The sequence below is a fragment of the Scyliorhinus canicula genome, chromosome 7 (genome assembly GCF_902713615.1).
Source record: "Scyliorhinus canicula chromosome 7, sScyCan1.1, whole genome shotgun sequence".
NCBI classification, from domain to species: domain Eukaryota; kingdom Metazoa; phylum Chordata; class Chondrichthyes; order Carcharhiniformes; family Scyliorhinidae; genus Scyliorhinus; species Scyliorhinus canicula.
Genome location: NC_052152.1, coordinates 10704907 through 10727254, shown reverse-complemented (window position 1 = coordinate 10727254; position 22348 = coordinate 10704907). Strand labels below are relative to the sequence as shown.

Below are 22348 nucleotides of genomic sequence, written 5' to 3'. Positions count from 1 at the left end.
CGCGATTCTCCGCCCCCCACGACGGGTCGGAGAATAGCGGGAGGGCCTTCCCGACATTTTTCCCGACCTCCCGCTATTCTCTCACACCCCCCCCTCCCCCCCCCACAGCCACCCCCCGACACGAATCGCTGCTCGCTGTTTTTTTACAGTGAGCAGCGATTCTCCCCTAGCTGATGGGCCGAGTTCCCAGGCCTTTACGGCCGTTTTCACGAAGGGCAACACACCTGCTCTCACCGTTCGTGAAAACGGCCGCAAAGTGCCGTTCTGGGGAACCATGGCACCGATTGGCATGGCCGCACCACGGTTGTGCCAAGGGTGCCATGGGCCCACTATCGATGGGCACCGATCGCGGGCAGCGGGTCCGAACCCCGCGCACTCTTTGTTCCTCCGCCGCCCCGCTGGATCAGTCCGCGGGGCGGCTGAGGGAGGGGCATACCGGCCCGCGCATGCGCGGGTTTCACGCATATGCGTGATGATGTCATCCGCGCATGCGCGGGTTGGAGCCGTCCAATCCGTGCATGCGCGGCTGACGTCATCGTACGCGTCAGCCGCCATTAACTTTGGCGCACGGGCTTACCGGAGTTCGCTAAGCCTGCAATGCCGAGGTTCACGGGGCCCCGCTACTAGCCCCGACCGGGGAGCAGAATCGGGTCACGGGAGGGGGCGCAGAGGCTGCCGTGAAACACGGCCGGTTTCACGGCAGCCTTCACGACTCTCCGCATTTGCAGAGAATCGCGCCCTGTGCAACTGTGTCTGACTACATTTGCCTCAAAGTTTTCTTTGAACTTCTCAAAGAGTTATTTCCATGTTTTAAACTGAAACGGCACTGTCGTACTTGTTTGAGGAGGGGGTGGGGTTGCTGGTTTTCCCTGTGGCGGAGTCGCACCAGCTGATTCTTTCCTGCCCACTGAACGGTCATATGATCCTATCACTTCCACAATCGCCAAGTCGTGCTGTTTCATTTCCTCCATCTTCTTTATGGCAAGCTGAGATACATTGGACAGATTCAAGGCGAGCTCTGGAGTATCCGGTTCTTTGATTTTCTGACTCTCAATAATTCTGTAATGGCAGAGAAGGCAATGCTTTAATCCATGGAGATTTCAGAAAGAAGTAATACCGTTAACAGGTGATTACTGCAAAGACAAATGCTCTGTCTGAAATTGGCCAGCGAATCATCCTGAAAAGGTCACAATCCAGAAATCTGCAGCGATTCCACCAGTCACAATGATTTCCAGATACAGCCTGGATTGTCACTCCCTGAGGTGGGTAACACGTGTTGGGAAATTTCCCAGCTCCCTACCTCTCTGCAGGAAGGAGCTGAGCAAAACCTCATGAAGGAATGTCCTCACGCGTATCTTAAAATTGTGGAATTTCTGGGGGTTTGGGGGGATTACATAATTTCTCTTGGGCAGCATGGTAGCATGGTGGTTAGCATAAATGCTTCACAGCTCCAGGGTCCCAGGTTCGGTTCCCGGCTGGGTCACTGTCTGTGCGGAGTCTGCACGTCCTCCCCGTGTGTGCGTGGGTTTCCTCCGGGTGCTCCGGTTTCCTCCCACAGTCCAAAGATGTGCGGGTTAGGTGGATTGGCCATGCTAAATTGCCCGTAGTGTCCTAAAAAGTAAGGTTAAGTAAGGGGGGGGTTATTGGGTTACGGGTATAGGGTGGATACGTGGGTTTGAGTAGGGTGGTCATTGCTCGGCACAACATCGAGGGCCGAAGGGCCTGTTCTGTGCTGTACTGTTCTATGTTCTATGTTCTCTGTTTCACAATTGAATGATGTGTCATTACTCAGATTAACATCTGATCTGGAAGACAGTTCCTCTGACAATGCTGCAGTCCATCAGTGCTGCACCAAATGGTTAAGCTTTGCAATGTGGGTAATGAGCTGATTCCCCAACTAGAATCTCGTCCCAGCAGTACTCGGAGCCAAGAGACCACCAGCTGAGTCACATTGAAATGTTCTCACTGTGTGAAGTTTGCACGTTCTCTCCGTGTCTGCGTGGGTTTCCTCCGGGTGCTCCGGTTTCCTCCCACAGTCCAAAGATGTGCAGGTTAGGTGGATTGGCCATGCTAAACTGCCCTTAGTGTCCAAAAAGGTTAGGTGTGGTTACAGCGATAGCGTAAAGGCATGGGTCTGGGTGGAGTGCCCTTTCGAAGGGTCGGTGCAGATTCGATGGACCAAATGGCCTCCTTCTGCACTGTAGAGATTCTACGGTTCTATAATTTTACCGACGCTTCAAACCAGGGCTTTCAAATGCATTATCGTGAACGGTTTATAAAACGTCCTCCCAACCTTTCACTCTTCTCTCAGATACGAATATGGATTCTCACCAGCAGCATTTAGCCTATGACTGAAAGAAACTTACTTGGAAGTGAGCTCCTCTGAATTCTGTGGATAAAATGAGAGAAGACTGATCAGCATACAATGAAATGAAACAAAGCAAATGAGCTTCAGCTCAAAGAATTGAGAAGAACAGAGTGAGTCACTGTCATGGAATAAAGAACATTTCGCTCTGAGGCAACTCCAACAATAATGCTTGGGCAGCAAAGAGGTGCCCCAGCAACAGCCTTGTTCAACACAGAATCACAAGCTAGTATCAGGACAGGCCATTCCCCACCTTAGCTTGTTTAATCAGGAAGGCCCTTAAGCTGCAACAACTAATTGGTTTTGAAATGATGCAAGTGCTTTCTACTCGATAATTCCTGTATTCATTTCTCACTGAAGATTAAGTCCAAAATGTAGTCACTTTTATAATTTAAAGTAATTTTCAGGCCTTATCTTTTTGGGCCTGGTATCCCCTTCATCACCGAAGCTGCTCTAACAAAGTCATGACCAATATTCTCGATGAGTGTGGTACGTTATTGTTCCTTTCCCTCCTCAGCCCAAGATCACAAGAAACTGCAGAGTGTGGTGAACTCAGCCCAACGCATGACACAAGCTTGCCACCCCCACATTGATTCTGTCTACACCTCCCGCTGCCTCAGGAAGGCAGACAGCATTATCAGAGACCCCTCCCACCCAGGCATTGTCTTCTTCCAGACCCTTCCATCCGGCAGAAGGTACAGAAGTCTGAAGACCCACACATCCAGACATAGGAACAGCTTCTTCCCCACAGCTACCTGACTCCTCAACGACTCCCCTCAGACTGATCTGTTCCCTGTAAGAACACTATTCACAACACCCTATGCTGCTCTTGCTCATGTATTTGCTTTGCTTGGCCCCTTATTCCGTACTGTAACCAATCACTGTTTGTCGATGTACCATCTGTCAATGGACTCTGCTGATTATTCTTTTTGTCTACTATGTTTGTTCCTTTGGCTGCAGAAACATACTTTTAACTGTACTTCGATACATGTGACACTAAAATCAAATCAACATCTCTGCCCATATTATTCTCTTTCGTGGTCACAGTGGATTCCACCAAGAGAGTTCAACTTATCAATGTAAACTATGTAAAGCATAATTCAAGTCCCAACCTGGACTGCACACAACATAATAACGCCAGAACAAGGCAAAAGGTAAATGGGTTGACGGCACAAATCATCGCGAATGAGTATCATTTAGTGGTCAGTACAGAGACATGGTTGCTGGGGGGCACCACTGGGAGTTAAATATCCAGGGACATCAGACTATTCTGAAGGACAGGCACAAAGGTAAGGGGTAGGTCTGATATTTAAGGATGACATCAGGGCGCTAGTGAGAGATGATATAGGTTCTGTGGAGAAAAAGGTTGAATCCATTTGGGTGGAAATTAGAAATAGTAAGGAGAAAAAGTCACTGATAGGCGTGGTCTATAGGCCACCAAATAATAACATCACGGGAGGACGGGCATAAAAACACTGATGCATGCAAAAATGGAACGGCAATTATCATGGGGGATTTTAATCTACATGTCGATTGGTCAAACCAGGTCAGTCAAGGCAGCCTTATCACTTCTCGGCCTTTTTGCTAAGATCAAGTATAGTATCTGCTCTGCCTTTTAGCTCAGATCTGGTATGTCTCTCTTGTGGAGACCATTAATTGGATTCAATTTGAATTGGTTTTGGGAGCAGGCAAGGAGCTGGATTAGGGGTTTGCTCCTGTCCACATTCTGAGCTCTGGCTTTGTAACTCAGAAAAAGTAATTTAAAAAAAAGTCAAGGCAGCCTTGAGGAGGGGTTCATAGAATGTATCCGCGACAGTTTCCTCAAACAGTATGTGATGGAACCTATGAGGGAGCAAGTTATCCTAGATCTGGTCCTGTGTAATGAGACAGGAATAATTAATGATCTCATAGTTACGGATCCTCTCGGAAGGAGCGATCACAGTATGGTTGAATTTGAACTACAGATGGAGGGTGAGAAGGTAAAATCCAATACCAGTGTCTTATGTTTAAACAAAAGAAACTACAATGGAATGACGGAGGAGTTGGCTAAGGTAGACTGGGAGCAAAGTCTTTGTGGTGGAACAATTGAGGAACAGTAGAGGACTTTCAAAGCGATGTTTCACAGTGCTCAGCAAAAGTATATACCAGTGAAAAGGAAGGAATGTAGAAAAATTGATAATCAGCTATGATATCTAAGGAAATAAAGGAGGAAATCAAACTGAAAGAAAATGCATACAGAGTGGCAAAGATTAGTGGGAAACCAGGGGATTGGAAAATCTTTACAGGTCATTAGAAAGCCATGAAAAAAGATATAAAGAAAAGTAGCATAGATTATGAGGGTAAACTAGCTCGGAATATAAAAACAGATAGCAAATGGTTCTGCAAATATATAAAACAAAAAAGAGTGGCTCAGGTAAACATTGGTCCTTTAGAGGACAAGAAGGGACATTTAATAATGGGAAATGAGGAAATAGCTGAGGCATTGAACAGGTATTTTGTGTCGGTCTTCACAGGAGATGACACAAATAACATTCCAATAATTGATGGCAAGGAGGCTATGGCAGGTTAGGACCTAGAAACAACCTTTATCACTAAGGAGGTAGTGATGGGCAAGCTAATGGGGCTGAAACACACTCAAGAGTTTGACCAGTGCGCTTTCAAAGATCATTTTACAGCAAAACAAAACTAGGGCAAAGTTAATAGCTCCGGATAAAGGATTGTTAATTAGTGAACACCTTGGGTGCATTCAGCAGCAAAACTCGTTTGCAATTTCCTTATGGATACAAACAGCTCAGAATCGACAGAGATATGGCCACAGATATATCTTGAGATTTTATTTATGTTGCGTTTTTGTTTACACTTTTGTACGCATTTTCTTTATTTTCTCGCAGCCTTTTTGAAGGCCGCTCACAGCCGGCATAGTTAAAAGCCGGCTGCAAAATGTTCGGGGAGAATGATGCGATTGGTTGCTTTCTGAACTTTGATGCTGATGAAGTGGAAGTCTCTTACTCCAAGAATGGTCAGGACCTGGGTGTCGCATTTAAGATTGGGAAAGACAGTCTCGCTCACAGAGCCTTATTTCTGCATGTTTTGTGCCACAATTGTGCTGTGGAGCTTAACTTTGGACAGATGGAGACTCCATACTTTCCGACACGGGAAGGCTTCACCTTCATCCAACAGGTTCCATTGTAGGAGCGCGTACGAGGGCCAAAGGGACCCAAAAGCATTTCCTCCATTTTTTCAGCAACAAACAGGGTAAGAGAAAATGGTGGGTCGCGAAGGTCGGTCATCGTGGGTCGCGAAGGTCGGCCGACGTGGGTTGCAAAGGTCGGCTGGCTTGGGTCGCGAAAGTCGGCGGGTTGGGTCACGAAGGTTGGCCAATTGGTAAAAATGGGTCCCCGGAAAAAAAGTTTGAAAAACACTGTTCTAATGTGTCAAAGTTTGCAGATGGCTCTAAGATGAGTGGTAGAGCAAAAATTGTACAGAGGACACTGAAAGTCTGCAGAGGGATACAGATAGTTTAAGTGAGTGGGCAAGGGTCTGGCCGATGGAGTACAATGTTGGTAAATGTGAGGTCATCCATTTTGGTAAGAATAACAACAAAATGGACCATTATTTAAATGGTAAACAATTGCAGCACACTGCTGTGCAGAGGGACCTGGATGTCCTTGTGCATGAATCGTAAAAAGGTAGTTTGTAGGTGTAGCAAGTAATTAGGAAGGTAATTGGAATTTTGTCCTTCATTGCTAGAGGGATGGAGTTTAAAAACAGGGAGGTTATGTTGCAGCTGTATAGGGTGCTGGTGAGGCCACACCTGGAGTACTGTTTTGGTCACCTTACTTGAGAAAGGATGTACTGGCGCTCGAGGGTACAGAGGAGATTCACTAGGTTGATTCCAGAGTTGAGAGTATTGGCTTATAAGAACATAAGAACATAAGAACTAGGAGCAGGAGTAGGCTATATGGCCCCTCGAGCCTGCACCGCCATTCAATGAGATCATGGCTGATCTTTTGTGGACTCAGCTCCACTTTCCGGCCCGAACACCATAACCCTTAATCCCTTTATTCTTCAAAAAGCTATCTATCTTTATCTTAAAAACATTTACTGAAGGAGCCTCAATTGCTTCACTGGGCAAGGAATTCCATAGATTCACAACCCTTTGGGTGAAGAAGTTCCTCTTAAACTATGCCCCCTAGTTCTGCTTTCACACGCCAGTGGAAACAACTGCCCGCATCTATCCTATCTGTTCCCTTCATAATTTTATATGTTTCTATAAGATCCCCCTCATCCTTCTAAATTCCAATGAGTACAGTCCCAGTCTACTCAAACTCTCATCGTAATCCAACCCCTTCAACTCTGGGATTAACCTAGTGAATCTCCTCTGCACACCCTCGAGCCCCAGTACGTCCTTTCTCAAGTAAGGAGACGAAAACTGAACACAATACTCCAGGTGTGGCCTCACTAACACCTTATACAATTGCAGCATAACTTCCCTAGTCTTCAACTCCATCCCTCTAGCAATGAAGGACAAAATTCCATTTGCCTTCTTAATCACCTGTTGCACTGTAAACCAACATTTTGCGACTCATGCATGAGCAGACCCAGGTCTCTCTGCACAGCAGTATGTTTGAATATTTTATCATTTAAATAATCATCCCATTTGCTGTTATTCCAACCAAAATGGATAACCTCACATTTGTCAACATTGTATTCCATCTGCCAGACCCTAGCCCATTCACTTAACCTATCCAAATCCCTCTGTAGACTTCCAGTATCCTCTGTACTTTTTTGCTTTACCACTCATCTTACTGTCGTCTGCAAACCTGGACACATTGCCCTTGGTTCCCAACTCCAAATCATCTATGTCAATTGTGAACAATTGTGGGCCCAACACTGATCCCTGAGGGACATCACTAGCTACTGATTGCCAACCAGAGAAACACACATTAATCCCCACTCTTTGCTTTCTATTAATTAACCAATCCTCTATCCATGCTTCTACTTTACCCTTAATGCCATGCATCTTTATCTTATGCAGCAACCTTTTGTGTGGCACCTTGTCAAAGGCTTTCTGGAAATCCAGATATACCACATCCATTCGCTCCCCGTTATCTACCGCTCTGGTAATGTCCTCAAAAAATTCCACTAAATTAGTTAGGCATGACCTGCCCTTTATGAACCCATGCTGTGTCTGCCCAATGGGACAATTTCCATCCAGATGCCTCACTATTTCTTATTTGATGATAGATTCCAGCATTTTCCCTACTACCGAAGTTAAGCTCACTGGCCTATAATTACCCGCTTTCTGCCTACCTCCTTTTTTAAACACTGGTGTCACGTTTGCCTTATTCCAATCCGCCGGGACCACCCCAGAGTCTAGTGAATTTTGGTAAATTATCACTTGTGCATTTGCAATTTCACTCGCCATCTCTTTTAGCACTCTGGGATGCATTCCATCAGGGCCAGGAGACTTGCCTACCTTTAGCCCCATAAGCTTGCCCATCACTACCTCCTTAGTGATAACAATCATCTCAAGGTCCTCACCTGTCATAGCCTCATTTCTATCAGTCACTGGCATGTTATTTGTGTCTTCCATTGTGAAGACCAACCCAAAAAACCTGTTCAGTTCCTCAGCCATTTCCTCATCTCACATTATTAAATCTCCCTTCTCATCCTCTAAAGGACCAATATTTACCATAGCCACTCTGCTTTGTTTTATATATTTGCAGAAACCTTTACTATCTGTTTTTATATTCTGGGCAAGTTTACTCTCATAATCTATTTTACTCTTCTTTATAGCTTTTTTAGTAGCTTTCTATTGCCCCCTAAAGATTTCCCAGTCCTCTAGTCTCCCACTAATCTTTGCCACTTTGTATGCTTTTTCCTTCAATTTGATACTCTCCCTTATTTCCTTAGATATCCACAGTCGATTTTCCCTCTTTCTACCGTCCTTCCTTTTTGTTAGTATAAACCTTTGCTGAGCACTGTGAAAAATCGCTTGGAAGGTTCTCCACTGTTCCTCAACTGTTCCACCATAAAGTCTTTGCTGCCAGTCTAACTTAGCTAGCTCTTCTCTCATCCAATTGTAATCTCCTTTGTTTAAGTACAAAACAGGAGTGTTTGATTTTACTTTCTCACCCTCCATCTGTATTTTAAATTCCACCATATTGTGATCGCTCCTTCCGAGAGGATCCCTAACTATGAGATCATTAATCAATCCTGTCTCATTACACAGGACCAGATCTAGGACCGATTGTTGCCTTGTAGGTTCCAGACTGTTCTAGGAAACTATCACGGATACATTCTATAAACTTCTCCTCAAGGCTGCCTTGACCGACCTGGTTAAACCAATCGACATGTAGATTAAAATCCCCCATGATAACTGCTGTACCATTTCTACATGCATCAGTTATTTCTTTGTTTATTGCCTGCCCCGCCATAATGCTACTATTTGGTGGCCTATAGACTACTCCATCAGTGACTTTTTCACCTTACTATTCCTGATTTTCACCTAAATGGATTCAACCTTATCCTCCATAGCACCGATGTCATCCTTTACTATTGCCCGGATGTTAACCTTAAATAACAGAGCTACACCACCTTCCTTACCATCCACTCTGTCCTTCCGAATAGTTTGATACCCTCGGATATTTAACTCCCAGTCGTGACCATCCTTTAACCATGTTTCAGTAATGGCCACTAAATCATAGTGATTCACGACAATTTGCGAATACTACGAGCATTCAGGTAAAGTACACATATGTTGGCTTTTATACCTCTGTTTTGAATCTTAACACCTCGATCAGGAACCTCTTCTAAGTTATATTTCCTCTTAACGTTTCTCCTAATTTTTCTTGTCGTTGAACCCATATCTTCATGTAACAACCTGCCGCGTCATTTACCATTTATGTTTTTATTTCCCGTTTTATTCCTTTTAGTATTACTGGGCCTATTCACTGAGCTTCCCTCAGTCACTGTACCTTGTACTATCGCCCTTTTTGATTTTTCACTATGGCTCCTCTGCCTTACACTTTCCTCTTTACTGCCTTTTGTTTCTGTCCCTGTTTTACTACCTTCCGACTTCCTGCATTGGTTCCCATCCCCCTGCCACGTTAGTTTAAACCCTCCCCAACAGCTCTAGCAAACACCCCCCCAGGACATCGGTTCCAGCCCTGTCCAGGTGCAGACCGTCCGGTTTGTACTGATCCCACCTCCCCCAGAACCAGTTCCAATGCCCCAGGAATTTGAATCCCTCCCTCTTGCACCATCTCTCGAGCCACGCATTTATTATGAGGGGAGATTCAGTCGACTGGGACTATACTCATTGGAAGTTCGAAGATTGAGGGGGATCTGATAGAAGCATATAAAATTATGAAGGGAATAGTTAAGATAGAAGCAGGGAGATTGTTTCCACCGGTGGGTGAAACTAGAACGAGGGTGCATAGCCTCAAAATAAGGGTAAGCAGATTTAGGACTGAGTTGAGGAAGAATTTCTTCACCCAAAGGGTTTTGAATTTGTGGAATTCCCTGTCCAGTGAAGCAGTTGAGACCAGCTCGTTAAATGTTTTTACGGCAAAGATAGATTTTTGAACAGTAAAGGAATTCAGGGTTATCTTTTTCTGAATTCAGGGTAAGTGGAGCTGAGTCTGCAAAAAGATCAGCCATGTTCTTTTTGAATGGCAAAGCAGACTTGAAGGGCCAGATGGTCTACTCCTGCTCCTAGTTCTTATGTTGTTATGTACTGAAGATTTGCTCTTCAGAACGAGACTTGGTCCTAGCAAAAATGTTCTGGTACAGATAAAGCATTGGTATCCATTTCCCACCAGCGGCATTTAGCCTATGAATGAAAGAAACTTACTTCGAAGTGAGCTCCTCTGAATTATGTGGATAAAATGCTCAGTTTGGGTTCTGGCAGGGCCACTTGGCTCCAGTGCTTTGTTATTGCCTTGGTACTCCCTATACGCACACGACTGTGTGGCAAAATATGGCTTCAACCCTATTTACAAATTTGCTGACGACACGACTGTAGTGGGTCGAATCTCGAACAACGTTGCGTCAGAATACAGGAGGGAGATAGAGAACCTAGTGGAGTGGTGCAGTGACAACAATCTATCCCTCAGTGCCAGCAAAAATAAAGAGCTGGTCATTGACTTCAGGAAGCAAAGTATCGTAGACACCCCTATTTGCATCAATGGGGCCGAGGTGGAGATGGTTGACAGCTTCAAATTCCTAGGTATGCATATTGCCAAAAATCTGTCCTGGTCCACCCACGTCGACGCTACGACCAAGAAAGCACAACAGTACCTAGACTTCCTCAGGTAATGAAGGAAATTCAGCATGTCCACATTGACTCTTACCAATTTTTACAGGTGCACCATAGAAAGCATCCTATTTGGCTCCATCAAAGCCTGGTATGGCCACTGCTCTGCCCAAGACCACAGGAAACTACAGAGTCGTGAACACACCCCAGGTCCATTACACGAACCTGCCTCACATCCATTGACTCTGTCTACACCCCCCGCTGCCTTGGGAAAGCGGGCAACATAATCAAAGACCTCTTCAAGCAAACTTGTCCCTACTCCTACTCCTAGTTCTTATGTTGTTATGTACTGATGACTTGCTCTTCAGAACTAGACTTGGTCCTAGCAAAGATGTTCTGGTACAGATACAGCATTGGTATCCATTTCCCACCAGCAGCATTTAGCCTATGAATGAAAGAAACTTACTTCAAAGTGAGCTCCTCTGAATTATGTGGATAAAATGCTCAGTTTTGGTTCTGACAGGGCCACTTGGCTCTGGAGCTTTGTTATCGCCTTGGTACAAACATGGCTATCAAGCTGAATTCTGGAGGTGTGGTGGCAGTGACCACCCTTCATAACAAAGCAGCTTTTGGCCAAGTTGGACGCCAAGGAACTCATGTAAAGCTAAGTCAATGGGAAGCAGGTAAATAGCTCTCCACTGGTTGGGTTATATTTGGCGTAAAGGATGATGCTTGTGGTTGTTGGAGCCCAATTAGCCCATCTCCGGGGCAACACTGAAGGATTTCCTCAGAGCAGTGTCTTACCCCCAACCATCTTCAGCTGCCTCACCAATGGCATCCCTCAATTAAATGTCAGATGTAGAGATATTTTCTGCACATTGTTCATGCTAAAAGTGGCAAGTACCATTCAAGCCACCACAAAAGTGTCAGAAAATTATGACATACACCTTGCCTGCTAAAAATAACTAACTAAATTATCAACTATTATAACCATCGGGAAATCTGGGCACATACTGCCAACTGCTGCTGATTTAAGGTTCATATTGAGGGCAGCATGGTAGCATGGTGGTTAGCATAAATGCTTCACAGCTCCAGGGTCCCAGGTTCGATTCCCGGCTGAGTCACTGTCTGTGTGGAGTCTGCACGTCCTCCCCGTGTGTGCGTGGGTTTCCTCCGGGTGCTCCGGTTTCCTCCCACAGTCCAAAGATGTGCGGGTTAGGTGGATTGGCCATGCTAAATTGCCCGTAGAGTCCTAAAAAAAAAAGTAAGGTAAAGGGGGGGGGTTGTTGGGTTACAGGTATAGGGTGGATACGTGGGTTTGAGTAGGGTGATCATTGCTCGGCACAACATTGAGGGCCGAAGGGCCTGTTCTGTGCTGTACTGTTCTATGTTCTATTAAAACTGATCCCATATTAACTGTTTATTTATGTCTAATCCTGTCTGGGCATCATATCAATAAGTATCTCACCAATAGTTCTTGGGCGCGATTCTCCGCCCCCCACACCGGGTGGGAGAATCGCGGGAGGGCCAGGCGAATCACGCCACGCTGCCCTGGCACCCCCCGCGATACTCCCACCCCCCCCACCCAAAATGGCGTGTCGCGTTTTGCGACAGGCCGCTCGGAGAATCACCGCTTGCCGTTTCTAACGGCGACCGACGATTCTCCGGCCCGTATGGGCCGAGCGGCCTGCCGAATCCGACCGGTTCATGCCGGCACCAACCACACCTGGTCGCTGCCAGCTTGAACAGCCGCGACTGCTGTGTGTGGGGCCTGTGGGGGGCAGAGGAAGGATCGAGCACCACGGGCATGCTCAGGGGGTGTCTGGCCCGTGATCGGTGCCTACCGATCGTCGGGCCGGCGTCTCTAAAAGACACACACTTTTCCCTCCACCGCCCTGCAAGATCAAGCCGCCATGTCTTGCGGGGCAGCGGAGGGGAAGACGGCAACCACTCATGCGCGGGTTGGGGCCGGCCACGTCATTCCCGGTGCGCCGCTTTGACGCAAGCGTCAAGGCCCGGCGCGCAAAATTCACACGCCGCTGCTCGTAGCCCCTGGGGGGGGGGGGAATAGGGGGCGAGGAGCGGTCTCCAACGCCGGAGTGAAACACTCCGGGTTTCACTCCGGCATCGGCTGTTTGTCTCCCTTTGGGAGAATTGTGCCCCTTGTCTTACAAAACCTTTGTGAGATGCCCTGAGGAGTTGATAATGTGTGAATTTTTTCAATCACACACTTGAATAGACTTAGATAAGGCACAGCATTAATATCAGTGACTTCAGAAGTCGGGGAAGAGCAGGAAAGAAACAAGGAAAACAAATTCAGCGTACCTGAATAAATAAGATACAGTCCTTCTCCATCAGTTTCTGTGCTTCTTCCTTTGTTAAGTTGAGCTGTTCCACCATACTCTGTAATGTTGCTGAACAGCCCTGAATCGCAGAGAGTCGGCAGTGCTCCTCCTCATCAATCATTCTCAGTACACACTCTTCGTCTTTGTCCAATTGCTTCCTCCTTTCCGAGAACTTCTGCAACAGTTCTCCTTTCAGCTTACTGGTGATTGTCTGAAAATCCATCCCACACTTCCATTACAAACCACCCTCACACCAGTTTGTTGATCAAGGATACTGTGGTAAGTATCGGGAAATGTGCTTTTTATGCACAATTGGATAAACAGATTGGACTATTCCCAGTTTTTCCTGTCGAGGAACATAGTTTCATAGGAACAAGAGAAGGTCATTTAAATGCACAATCATGCTGCCAGTTAACGAAATCATGACTTATGTGCAACCTCTAGCCACCTTTGCCCCATCTCTATCATCTGTGGTTAACATAAATCTATCAACCTCAAATTTAAAGTTCACAATTGATCGAGGATCAATTATCATTTGTGGAGGAGAGTTTAAAACTTTGTGTGTAGATATCTTTCACAATTTTGCTCCAACAAGGGGTCTGGCTGTAATTTTTAGACTATGCAGCACATCCTAGACTCCCCAACCTATGAACATAGTTTCTCTCTATCCACTCACTCCACTCTATCTGTTCCCTTTAATATCTAGTCAACGTCTAACAAATCAACACTTAATCTTTAAAATTCAGGGAACACAACCCCAATTTGAGAAATCCCTTCCAATATTTAACCTTTGGAGTGCAGGTATCTTTCTGGTAATTCAACGCTGCACACACTCCAAGCCCAATATATTTCCGCCCTGAAGTGTGACACACATAATTTCCCACGGTACTTACATTTCAGTTTAACCAAGACATTGTATAGCTGAAGCAGGAATTCTATCACCTTGCATTCCAGTCATCCAGATAGAAACAGCATGAACCCTTTGTTATTATTTTTGGGGACTGTTCTGGCATCATCATGTACATCTTTTTCCACCCTCTCCAGTGCCGCTATGGGGGCGATTCTCGGATATGGCGGCCAAGTGTTAGCGCCATCGTGAACGCCATCGCGTTTCACGACGGCTCAAACAAGACCCGGGCACATCCTATTCTGGCCCCCACAGTGTTCACCACAGTGGTTCACGCTGCTCCAGCCTCCATACGTGGCGCCAAATGGGCCCGGCGCTAACCCGCGCATGCGCAGTTGGGCCAGCTCAATCCTGCGCATGCGCAGTTGGGCCGCGCCATCCTGCGCATGCGCGGGGAACTTCTTACGCGTGCCAGCCCTGACCCAACATGGGGTCGGTGTTCAGGGTCTGGCCGCAGCGGACTGTAGGCCCGGGGGGGGGGGGGGGGGGGGGGGGGGGGAGGCCGGCCCGCCGATCAGTGGGAACCGATCGCGGGCCAGACCTCTTCGGAGATCCCCCCCGGTGAAGGAGCACCCCCCCACAGGCCGCCCCCCGAGTGTTCCCACAGAGTTCCTGCCGGAATCGACCAGGGGTGGACTGCGCCGGCGGGACTCTGTCGTGTCGAAGCAGCTGCTCGGCCCATTCGGGCCGGAGAATCGGCAGGCCCCGCCGATTCCAGTGGCCCGCGGTGTGGCAAACGCAGTGGCACAAATGGCGCCGGTTCTCCACACCACGGAGAATCGTGCGCCGGCACCGGGGCGTCATGGCCCTGCGCGGGGCTCGGAGAATTGCCCCCAATATCTTTTTTTATACTATGACAATGAGAACTGTACACAGTGCTCCAAGTGGTGGTCTAACAATACAAGTTTGGCACTGCATCTTTACTTTTACCCCGAGAGCTTACTTTGTATTTCTGTGACCTCATTAACCTATGTTGCGACTTTTAGTAATTAGTAGATTTATATCCTCCTTATTTTTCTTGCCAAAATATTATAGCCACATTCAATGATGTTAATATGTCCATTCTGTTAGTTTGCTAATATCGTCATGTAATTTGTCGCAGTTCTCAGTAATGACTAAATTTGGGGTCATCAGTAAATTTTGAAATTGTGTTTTAGATTGCGCTGCGGGCAGCACGGTAGCATGGTGGTTAGCATAAATGCTTCACAGCTCCAGGGTCCCAGGTTCGATTCCCGGCTGGGTCACTGTCTGTGCGGAGTCTGCATGTCCTCCCCGTGTGTGCGTGGGTTTCCTCCGGGTGCTCCGGTTTCCTCTCACAGTCCAAAGACGTGCGGGTTAGGTGGATTGGCCATGCTAAATTGCCCGTAGTGTCCTAAAAAGTAAGGTTAAGGGGGGGTTGTTGGGTTACGGGTATAGGGTGGATACGTGGGTTTGAGTAGGGTAATCATGGCTCGGCACAACATCGAGGGCCGAAGGGCCTGTTCTGTGCTGTACTGTTCTATGTTCTAGATCCCAAAGTATAAATTATTAATCTAAATTGTGAATAGCAATGTCGCAGTGCTGATCCTTGAGGAACACGACTTCCCATTTTCTGCAGCTCTCAATAACTCTTTGTCCCCCACTCTGTACATATTGTCTTGAAGTCAGCGAGCAATCCATTCTGCTACTGAATCTGGCTCTGCATTCTCTGACCGTAGTCATTCATGTATTGTACGATACCTCATCAAAGTCTTTTGAAAATCAAGATAAATTACATCTACTGAGTGGTCCTTGTATGCTCTCTCTATTACCTGTTTAAACTATTCAGCAAGGTGATCGAGTAAGACTTTCTCTTCTGAAACCCTTGCTGACTATTAGAACATAGAACACTACATAGAACACTACAGCGCAGTACGGGCCCTTCGGCCCTCGATGTTGCGCCGACCTGTGAAACCATCTGAAGCCTATCTGACCTACACTATTCCATTTTCATCCATATGTCTATCCAGTGACCACTTAAATGCCCTTAAAGTTGGCGAGTCTACTACTGTTGCAGGCAGGGCGTTCCACACCTCTACTACTCGCTGAGTAAAGCAACTGCCTCTGACATCTGTCCTATATCTATCACCCCTCAATTTAAAGCTATGTCCCCTCGTGTTGGTCATCACCATCTGAGGAAAAAGACTCTCACTGTCCACCCTATCTAACCCTCTGACTATCTTATATGTCTCTATTAAGTCACCTCTCAGCCTTCTCCTCTCTAACGAAAACAACCTCAATTCTCTGAGCCTTTCCTCGTAAGACCTTCCCTCCATACCAGGCAACATCCTAGTAAATCTCCTCTGAACCCTTTCCAAAGCTTCCACATCCTTCCTATAATGTGGTGACCAGAACTGCACGCAGTACTCCAGGTGCGGCCGCACCAGAGTTATGTACAGCTGCAGCATGACCTTGTGGTTCCGAAACTCAATCCCCTGCTTATAAAGGCTAGCACACCATATGCCTTCTTAACAGCCTTATTAACCTGGGTGGCAACTTTCAGGGATTTATGTACCTGGATGCCGAGATCTCTCTGTTCATCTACACTACCAAGAATCTTGTCATTAGCCCAGTACGCTGCATTCCTGTTACTCCTTCCAAAGTGAACCACCTCACACTTTTCCGCATTAAACTCCATCTGCCACCTCTCAGCCCAGCTCTGCAGCTTATCTATGTCCCTCTGTATCCTATAACATCCTTCAGCACTATCCACAACTCCACCGACCTTCGTGTCATCTTCAAATTTACTAACCCATCCTTCTACACCCTCTTCCAGGTCATTTATAAAAATGACAAACAGCAGTGGCCCCAAAACAGATCCTTGCGGTACACCACTAGTAACTGAACTCCAGAATGAACATTTGCCATCAACCACCACCCTCTGTCTTCTTTCAGCTAGCCAATTACTGATCCAAACCGCTAAATCACCTTCAATTCCATACTTCCTTATTTTCTGCAATAGCCTACCGTGGGGAACCTTATCAAACGCCTTACTGAAATCCATATACACCACATCAACAGCTTTACCCTGATCCACCTGTTTGGTCACCTTCTCAAAAAACTCAATAAGGTTTGTGAGGAATGACCTACCCTTCACAAAACCGTGTTGAGTATCGCTAATCAACTTGTTCTTTTCAAGATGATTATAAACCCTATCTCTTATATCCTTTTCCAACATTTTACCCACAACCGAAGTAAGGCTCACAGATCTATAATTACCAGGGTTGTCTCTACTCCCCTTCTTGAACAAGTGGACAACATTTGCTATCCTCCAGTCTTCCGGCACTATTCCTGTTGACAAAGATGACATAAAGATCAAGGACAAAGGCTCTGCAATCTCCTCCCTGGCTTCCCAGTTTAACTGTAACAGGACGTCGCTACGTTAGTAAGGCGGGCAGACAAGTGAAATTTAGTAAAGCGGGCAGTAAAGCGAGCAGACAAGTAAAGCGGGCAGACAAGTGAAATTTAGTACCGAGAAGTGTGAGGTGATGTATTTTGGCAGAAAGGATTGGGAAAGGCATGACATGGCATAGTTCTAAAGAATGTTCAGGAACAGAGGAATCTGGTGGTTCATGTGAATAGAAGTTTGAAGGTTTCAGGGCATTACCAAAGCAGGTGGGATCTCAGAGTTCACATTGAGTACAAAACCAACAAAGTTAGACTGAATTTGCATCAAACTCTGGTTGGACCACAGTTGGAGTATTGACTGCAGTTCTACCACACTTAGGGAGCATGCGATTGTCCTTAAGAAGGTGCTGAGAAGATTTACCAGAATAGTCTCCGGGATGAGAGATTTTTGCCACAAAATTAGGTTGGGGAAACTGGTATTGTTCTCTTTGGAGCTAAGGAGGCTGAGGGGAGATTTTTTAGAAATGTACAAGATTTAGATTTGATGGAGAAAGAAAAGCTGAAGGTGCAAGGACCAGGGATTTCAGGTTTTGTGTGAACGATATGGGGGGTGGGGGCGGGACGTGAGGGAAAACTATTTTATGCAGTGAATTATAATGGCCTAGACCGTGCTGCTTACGTGCATGATTTCAAAAGGAAATTGGATTGTCACTTCAGGGGAAGAAACGTGCAGGGCCATAGTGATAGGGCAGTGGAATGAAGCTTGCTGGATTGGCTTCGGGCAGTGTTTTTCAAACTTTTCTTCCGGGGACCCATTTTTACCAATCGGCTGACCTTCGCGACCCACGCTGGCCAACTGTCGTGACCCATGCCGCCTGATCTTTGCGGCCTACACCGGCCGACCTTCACGACCCACTATTTTCTCTTACCTTGTTTATTACTGACAAAAATGGAGGTAATGCTTTTGGGTCCCTTTGGCCCCAATGGTCCCTTTGCCCCTTTGGTCTCTTTGGCCCCCCGAACTTGAAAAAAAAGGTTGCGAACATGTAAAAAAAAATGCGGCCGCACTGCGCATGCGGGCGTGATCATCGGTGCGCATGCGCATTCTGTTCCTGGCCATTTTGAAGGCCGCTCGCAGCAGGCATTATTAAAAGCTGACTGTTGCGCACGGATTTGCGTGATCGGGAGCGTCGCGATGGATGGCTTCGTGACCCTCGACACCCGCCCGTGACCCACGGGTGGGTCGCGACCCCGAGTTTGACAATGCCTGGCTTAGGGGACCAGCTTTGGATGGGCCACATCAGCCCAAGGGAAGTAAAATAATTCTCAGTCAATATATATAATATTATGCTGCACAATATTCACTATCTTTCTCGCAGACCTATAACCTGATATATTCACATCCCAATCTGACTATCTTGCAGTCATGTCTCAATAATGGCTACCGTGTCACGCCCCTTCCAGCAGAATATGCATCTCCAGTTCATTATATTCCTTCCTTACAACCCTTGCGTTTGTATGAAGAATACTTATTTGAGCCACACACCTAAGTTTCCCTCCTGCATTAATGCCTTGTTTGCCCAGTTCTTGTCTTTCTCTCCTGTTTTTATTACGTAGCAACTGAAAACTTTGACATTCCTGCTCTTTCAGTTTGCATGTAAAGTATAAAATGAACTTCACTGCAATTGAAACAGGAAGTTGTGTAAATCCATGCCGAAAACAATCCATTTGTGTATCAGATTTCAGGTGAAATCCAAGAGCATTTTAATGTGTCAAACCCGAGGACCCTCAGCTTGTAACGCACTCCCAGCGGTGTCTCATTCCTTGTATTGTAAAGAATTCACATTTACAAATCCAACAGAACCAACTTGATGAAAGGAACAGTTACTGAGATGGATATTTCCTCTGTAGAAATGAAAAGCTCATTGCGCAATAGGTTTTACCTTTAATTCCGCTTCTGATTTCTTCAAGTCTTTATCTTTGATGGAAAAGTTCTGCTGAACTCTCTGGAGTTTTCCAACTTCATTCTTCAATTTTTTCTGTGAAGACAATTGAAATATTTCAAATCAGAACTCTGAACTTGAATTTAAAAAGAAATTGTTTCAATGCCATCTGAGTCTTGGCAACAAAGTGGTTCAGGGGATGGTCAGTTTCTGCTCACTGAACATAAATATTAGGCGTAACCTCATGGTCCCAACGAGGTTAAACTCATTCCCAGGGGATGGAATTGAACCAAAAGCGGGTGGCTCACGACAGCGGACTCAGAAGTTAGCGCCACATCTGTTCAGGTGTTGGGAGTTATCACACATGCACGTTTAAGATGGTTAATTAAGCAGCGGGGGGGTGAGAAGGAATTTTTCGCTCCTGCCATCACTTGACCCCATTGTCCATTCTATAAAAGCCACCCCCATGTTCGAAGACTTTCGGAGTTCCAGGCTGATGATGGCCCTTTGGCCTCGGCCAACATAAACCTGCTGGAGATGCAAAGACAGGCGGGAAAAATTCTGGCAGAGGTGCCAGAGGCTTTTCGGGAACGAGCACAGGTAGAGGAGTCATCAAAACCTTGAGTTGCACCATGGCTACGGCATGTGAGAACATGGCTTCCCCCATGCAGAGGTTTGTGACCACAATAGAGAGCCACGTCGAGCACGGAGCGTGTATGCATTCCTTCACTCTAGTCATGGGCTCAGTACAGCAGTGACCAAGTGAGAGGGGAACAAGGAGACTGGACCTTGCTCCAGGTGTCCCTTTTCTTGGGGGATACAAGAAGGTACTACTGTGCATTGAGAGGAAGAAGGAGCAGCAACTGACCGCCAGATTAACATCCTCTCTGGCCTTGGTCAAGGTGAACAGCTACTCTTCATCCCCACTACTGGTGCCTGAGGGCTTCCAGCAGGCTGGGTTGAGGAGGGAATCATGGAATACCATTGCCATAGAAATTCAGCATTATCTTGGGGCTGATAAGCATCTGCTTTCCTCCATAACCATGGGCCTGTAGATCTCGGTGTCGGAGCACACACACAGGTGTGTGACTGCATCCTAGGAAAGCCTTTGCCAAATCTGGCACTGCCTCTGAAGGTATTTAGTGCACGTTCTGAACACAGGCTGAGGTGCTGGTGTTCTACAGCGAGGTTGCCTTCCTCATGGTCTCTCACCTGCTCGGCTGATGCTGTCTGGGGACCTGGTGGCCTATGTTCATGTTCAGCCATGGCCGTCCTCTGGTGAATCCTCTCCTCCCACGACCCATTGTTTTAAATGAATTAGATGTAATGAGACCCATTTCGGGTCCACAATGCCTTGAAAATACAGTAAGAAGTCTTACAACACCAGGGGACTTTAACCTGGTGTTGTAAGACTTCTTACTGTGCTCACCCCAGTCCAACGCCGGCATCTCCACATCTTGAAAATACAGGACCAGCTGTTTGCAACTATGAACCCGAACCCTGGATCCTGGCTCCCTTCGGATTCATTTTCCACCTTGTCCCCACACATACCAGTGCCTTGCAGTACTTCTGTTTGAGACGCTGACAACCACCACCACCATCTTGCCAGCTCAACCACTGTGCCGATTGTAATCCTGACAGCTACCCTCTGCATGCACCCCCTTCCTCCGCCTGCTGCCCATTCTTGCCTTTATTGGAGCATTGAGCTTCTCCTGTTCATGCCCTTCTTTGCTGATGATTTAGATAAGAATAAAAACCTCACCTAATATCCAGAGATTAAAAAATCTCGTCTGGTGTGTGCCATATTTAAGCCATCAGCTAACAGGAAGCGGACTGACTTAACCTTGAAGAAAGGCTGAATTTGGTAAAAGTATCATTTAATGAACATTCAAGGAATTTCAGATGGATGGTGGAATGTTTCCTGACACCGGGCAGTGTGATGCCGGCTATGCTACTGACACACCATCGACATGGTAGCACAGTGGTTAGCACTGTTGCTTCACAGCTCCAGGGTCCCAGGTTCGATTCCTGGCTTGGGTCACTGTCTGTGCAGAGTCTGCAAGTTCTCCCCGTGGCTGCGTGTGTTTCCTCCGGGTGCTCCGGTTTCCTCCCATAAGTCCCGAAAGACATGCTGTTAGGTGAATTGGACATTCTAAATTCTCCTTCTGTGTACCCGAACAGGCGGCGGAGTGTGGTGATTAGGGAACTTTCATAGTAACTTCACTGCAGTGTTAATGTAAGCTTACTTGTGACAATAAAGATTATTATTACATTTTATTTCGTGAACTCCACAAGATGTCGGGAAACCGAAGCTGCTGCTTTCACCTAATGATATCCTCCTTCCCACCTTGTTTCCTTTTCCCTGAGTCTCCATCAAGCCCACACAAGGAATAGGGAGGTTATTAAATCATGCCCACCATGTTTTTACCCTATACCCAACTTGTATTCCCTGTGAGTAAAGGGACCATTCCGAGACTGTGCGAATCTAAAACTGTCCCAATTCACTTCTCAACCCAGAGACTTTGACTGAGGTAATGCTGCTTTTTTCAGCCACACAATGCTGCAGGGTAGCATTCCTGAAACCCGTTTCCACTTGTCAAGGCACGGAGACAATTCACTTTTGGAAACATTCACCAAATGTCACTCCGCATAAGGGAGGCTTTTTGCTCTTTTGCACCGATAATACTTTAAAAGCTCTTCGGTTGGCAAGAAACCACAAGTTATGAAATCTGAGACAAGAATAAAATTGGATCTTACCTTCCTTGCCTCTTGTGCCTCATCCAGGTTCACTATTTTATGGGATTTGTGGCTGCCTGTTATTCCACATGAAGAACACACACAGGTTCCATCATCCTCACAGAAATACTCAAGGATCTTCTTATGGTCTGGGCATTTTCTCTGAGTAAGATCAGTCGCAGTGTCAACTAGCTCATGATCTGTGAAGATCTCTTTTGTCAAATGCGGCTTCAAATGAAGGGGGCAAAAAGAGGTCTCACACTTCAGACATGTCTTCACAGCTGGGGATTGACTCTCGCTGCAGTGATCACAGGTAACAGTGGGGGTGATCCCCTCCAAACTGGGCTCGGGGTTGAATTTCTTGTGACACCGAGGACAGTGGAACCCATTCTGATCACTTACTTGAGGCCAAACATCCTCGATGCA

The 22348-nt window shown here is 46.5% G+C and overlaps 1 protein-coding gene and 1 non-coding gene across 2 annotated transcripts in view; one reads left to right on the top strand and one right to left on the bottom strand.

The window, feature by feature from the left end:
- Nucleotides 1-22348, bottom strand: part of LOC119968632 (E3 ubiquitin/ISG15 ligase TRIM25-like) — a 162555-nt gene that overhangs the window by 33049 nt on the left and 107158 nt on the right. The window contains exons 13-17 of the mRNA XM_038801254.1: nucleotides 21944-22150; nucleotides 19187-19282; nucleotides 12951-13181; nucleotides 2367-2389; nucleotides 836-1059 (exon numbers count right to left, since the gene is read on the bottom strand). Coding sequence (XP_038657182.1) covers nucleotides 836-1059; nucleotides 2367-2389; nucleotides 12951-13181; nucleotides 19187-19282; nucleotides 21944-22150 — 781 coding nt within the window. The remainder of the gene's footprint in view (nucleotides 1-835; nucleotides 1060-2366; nucleotides 2390-12950; nucleotides 13182-19186; nucleotides 19283-21943; nucleotides 22151-22348) is intronic.
- Nucleotides 3930-4129, top strand: LOC119969797. Its single transcript, XR_005461471.1, has one exon. It is a non-coding gene; the product is annotated as a U2 spliceosomal RNA (small nuclear RNA).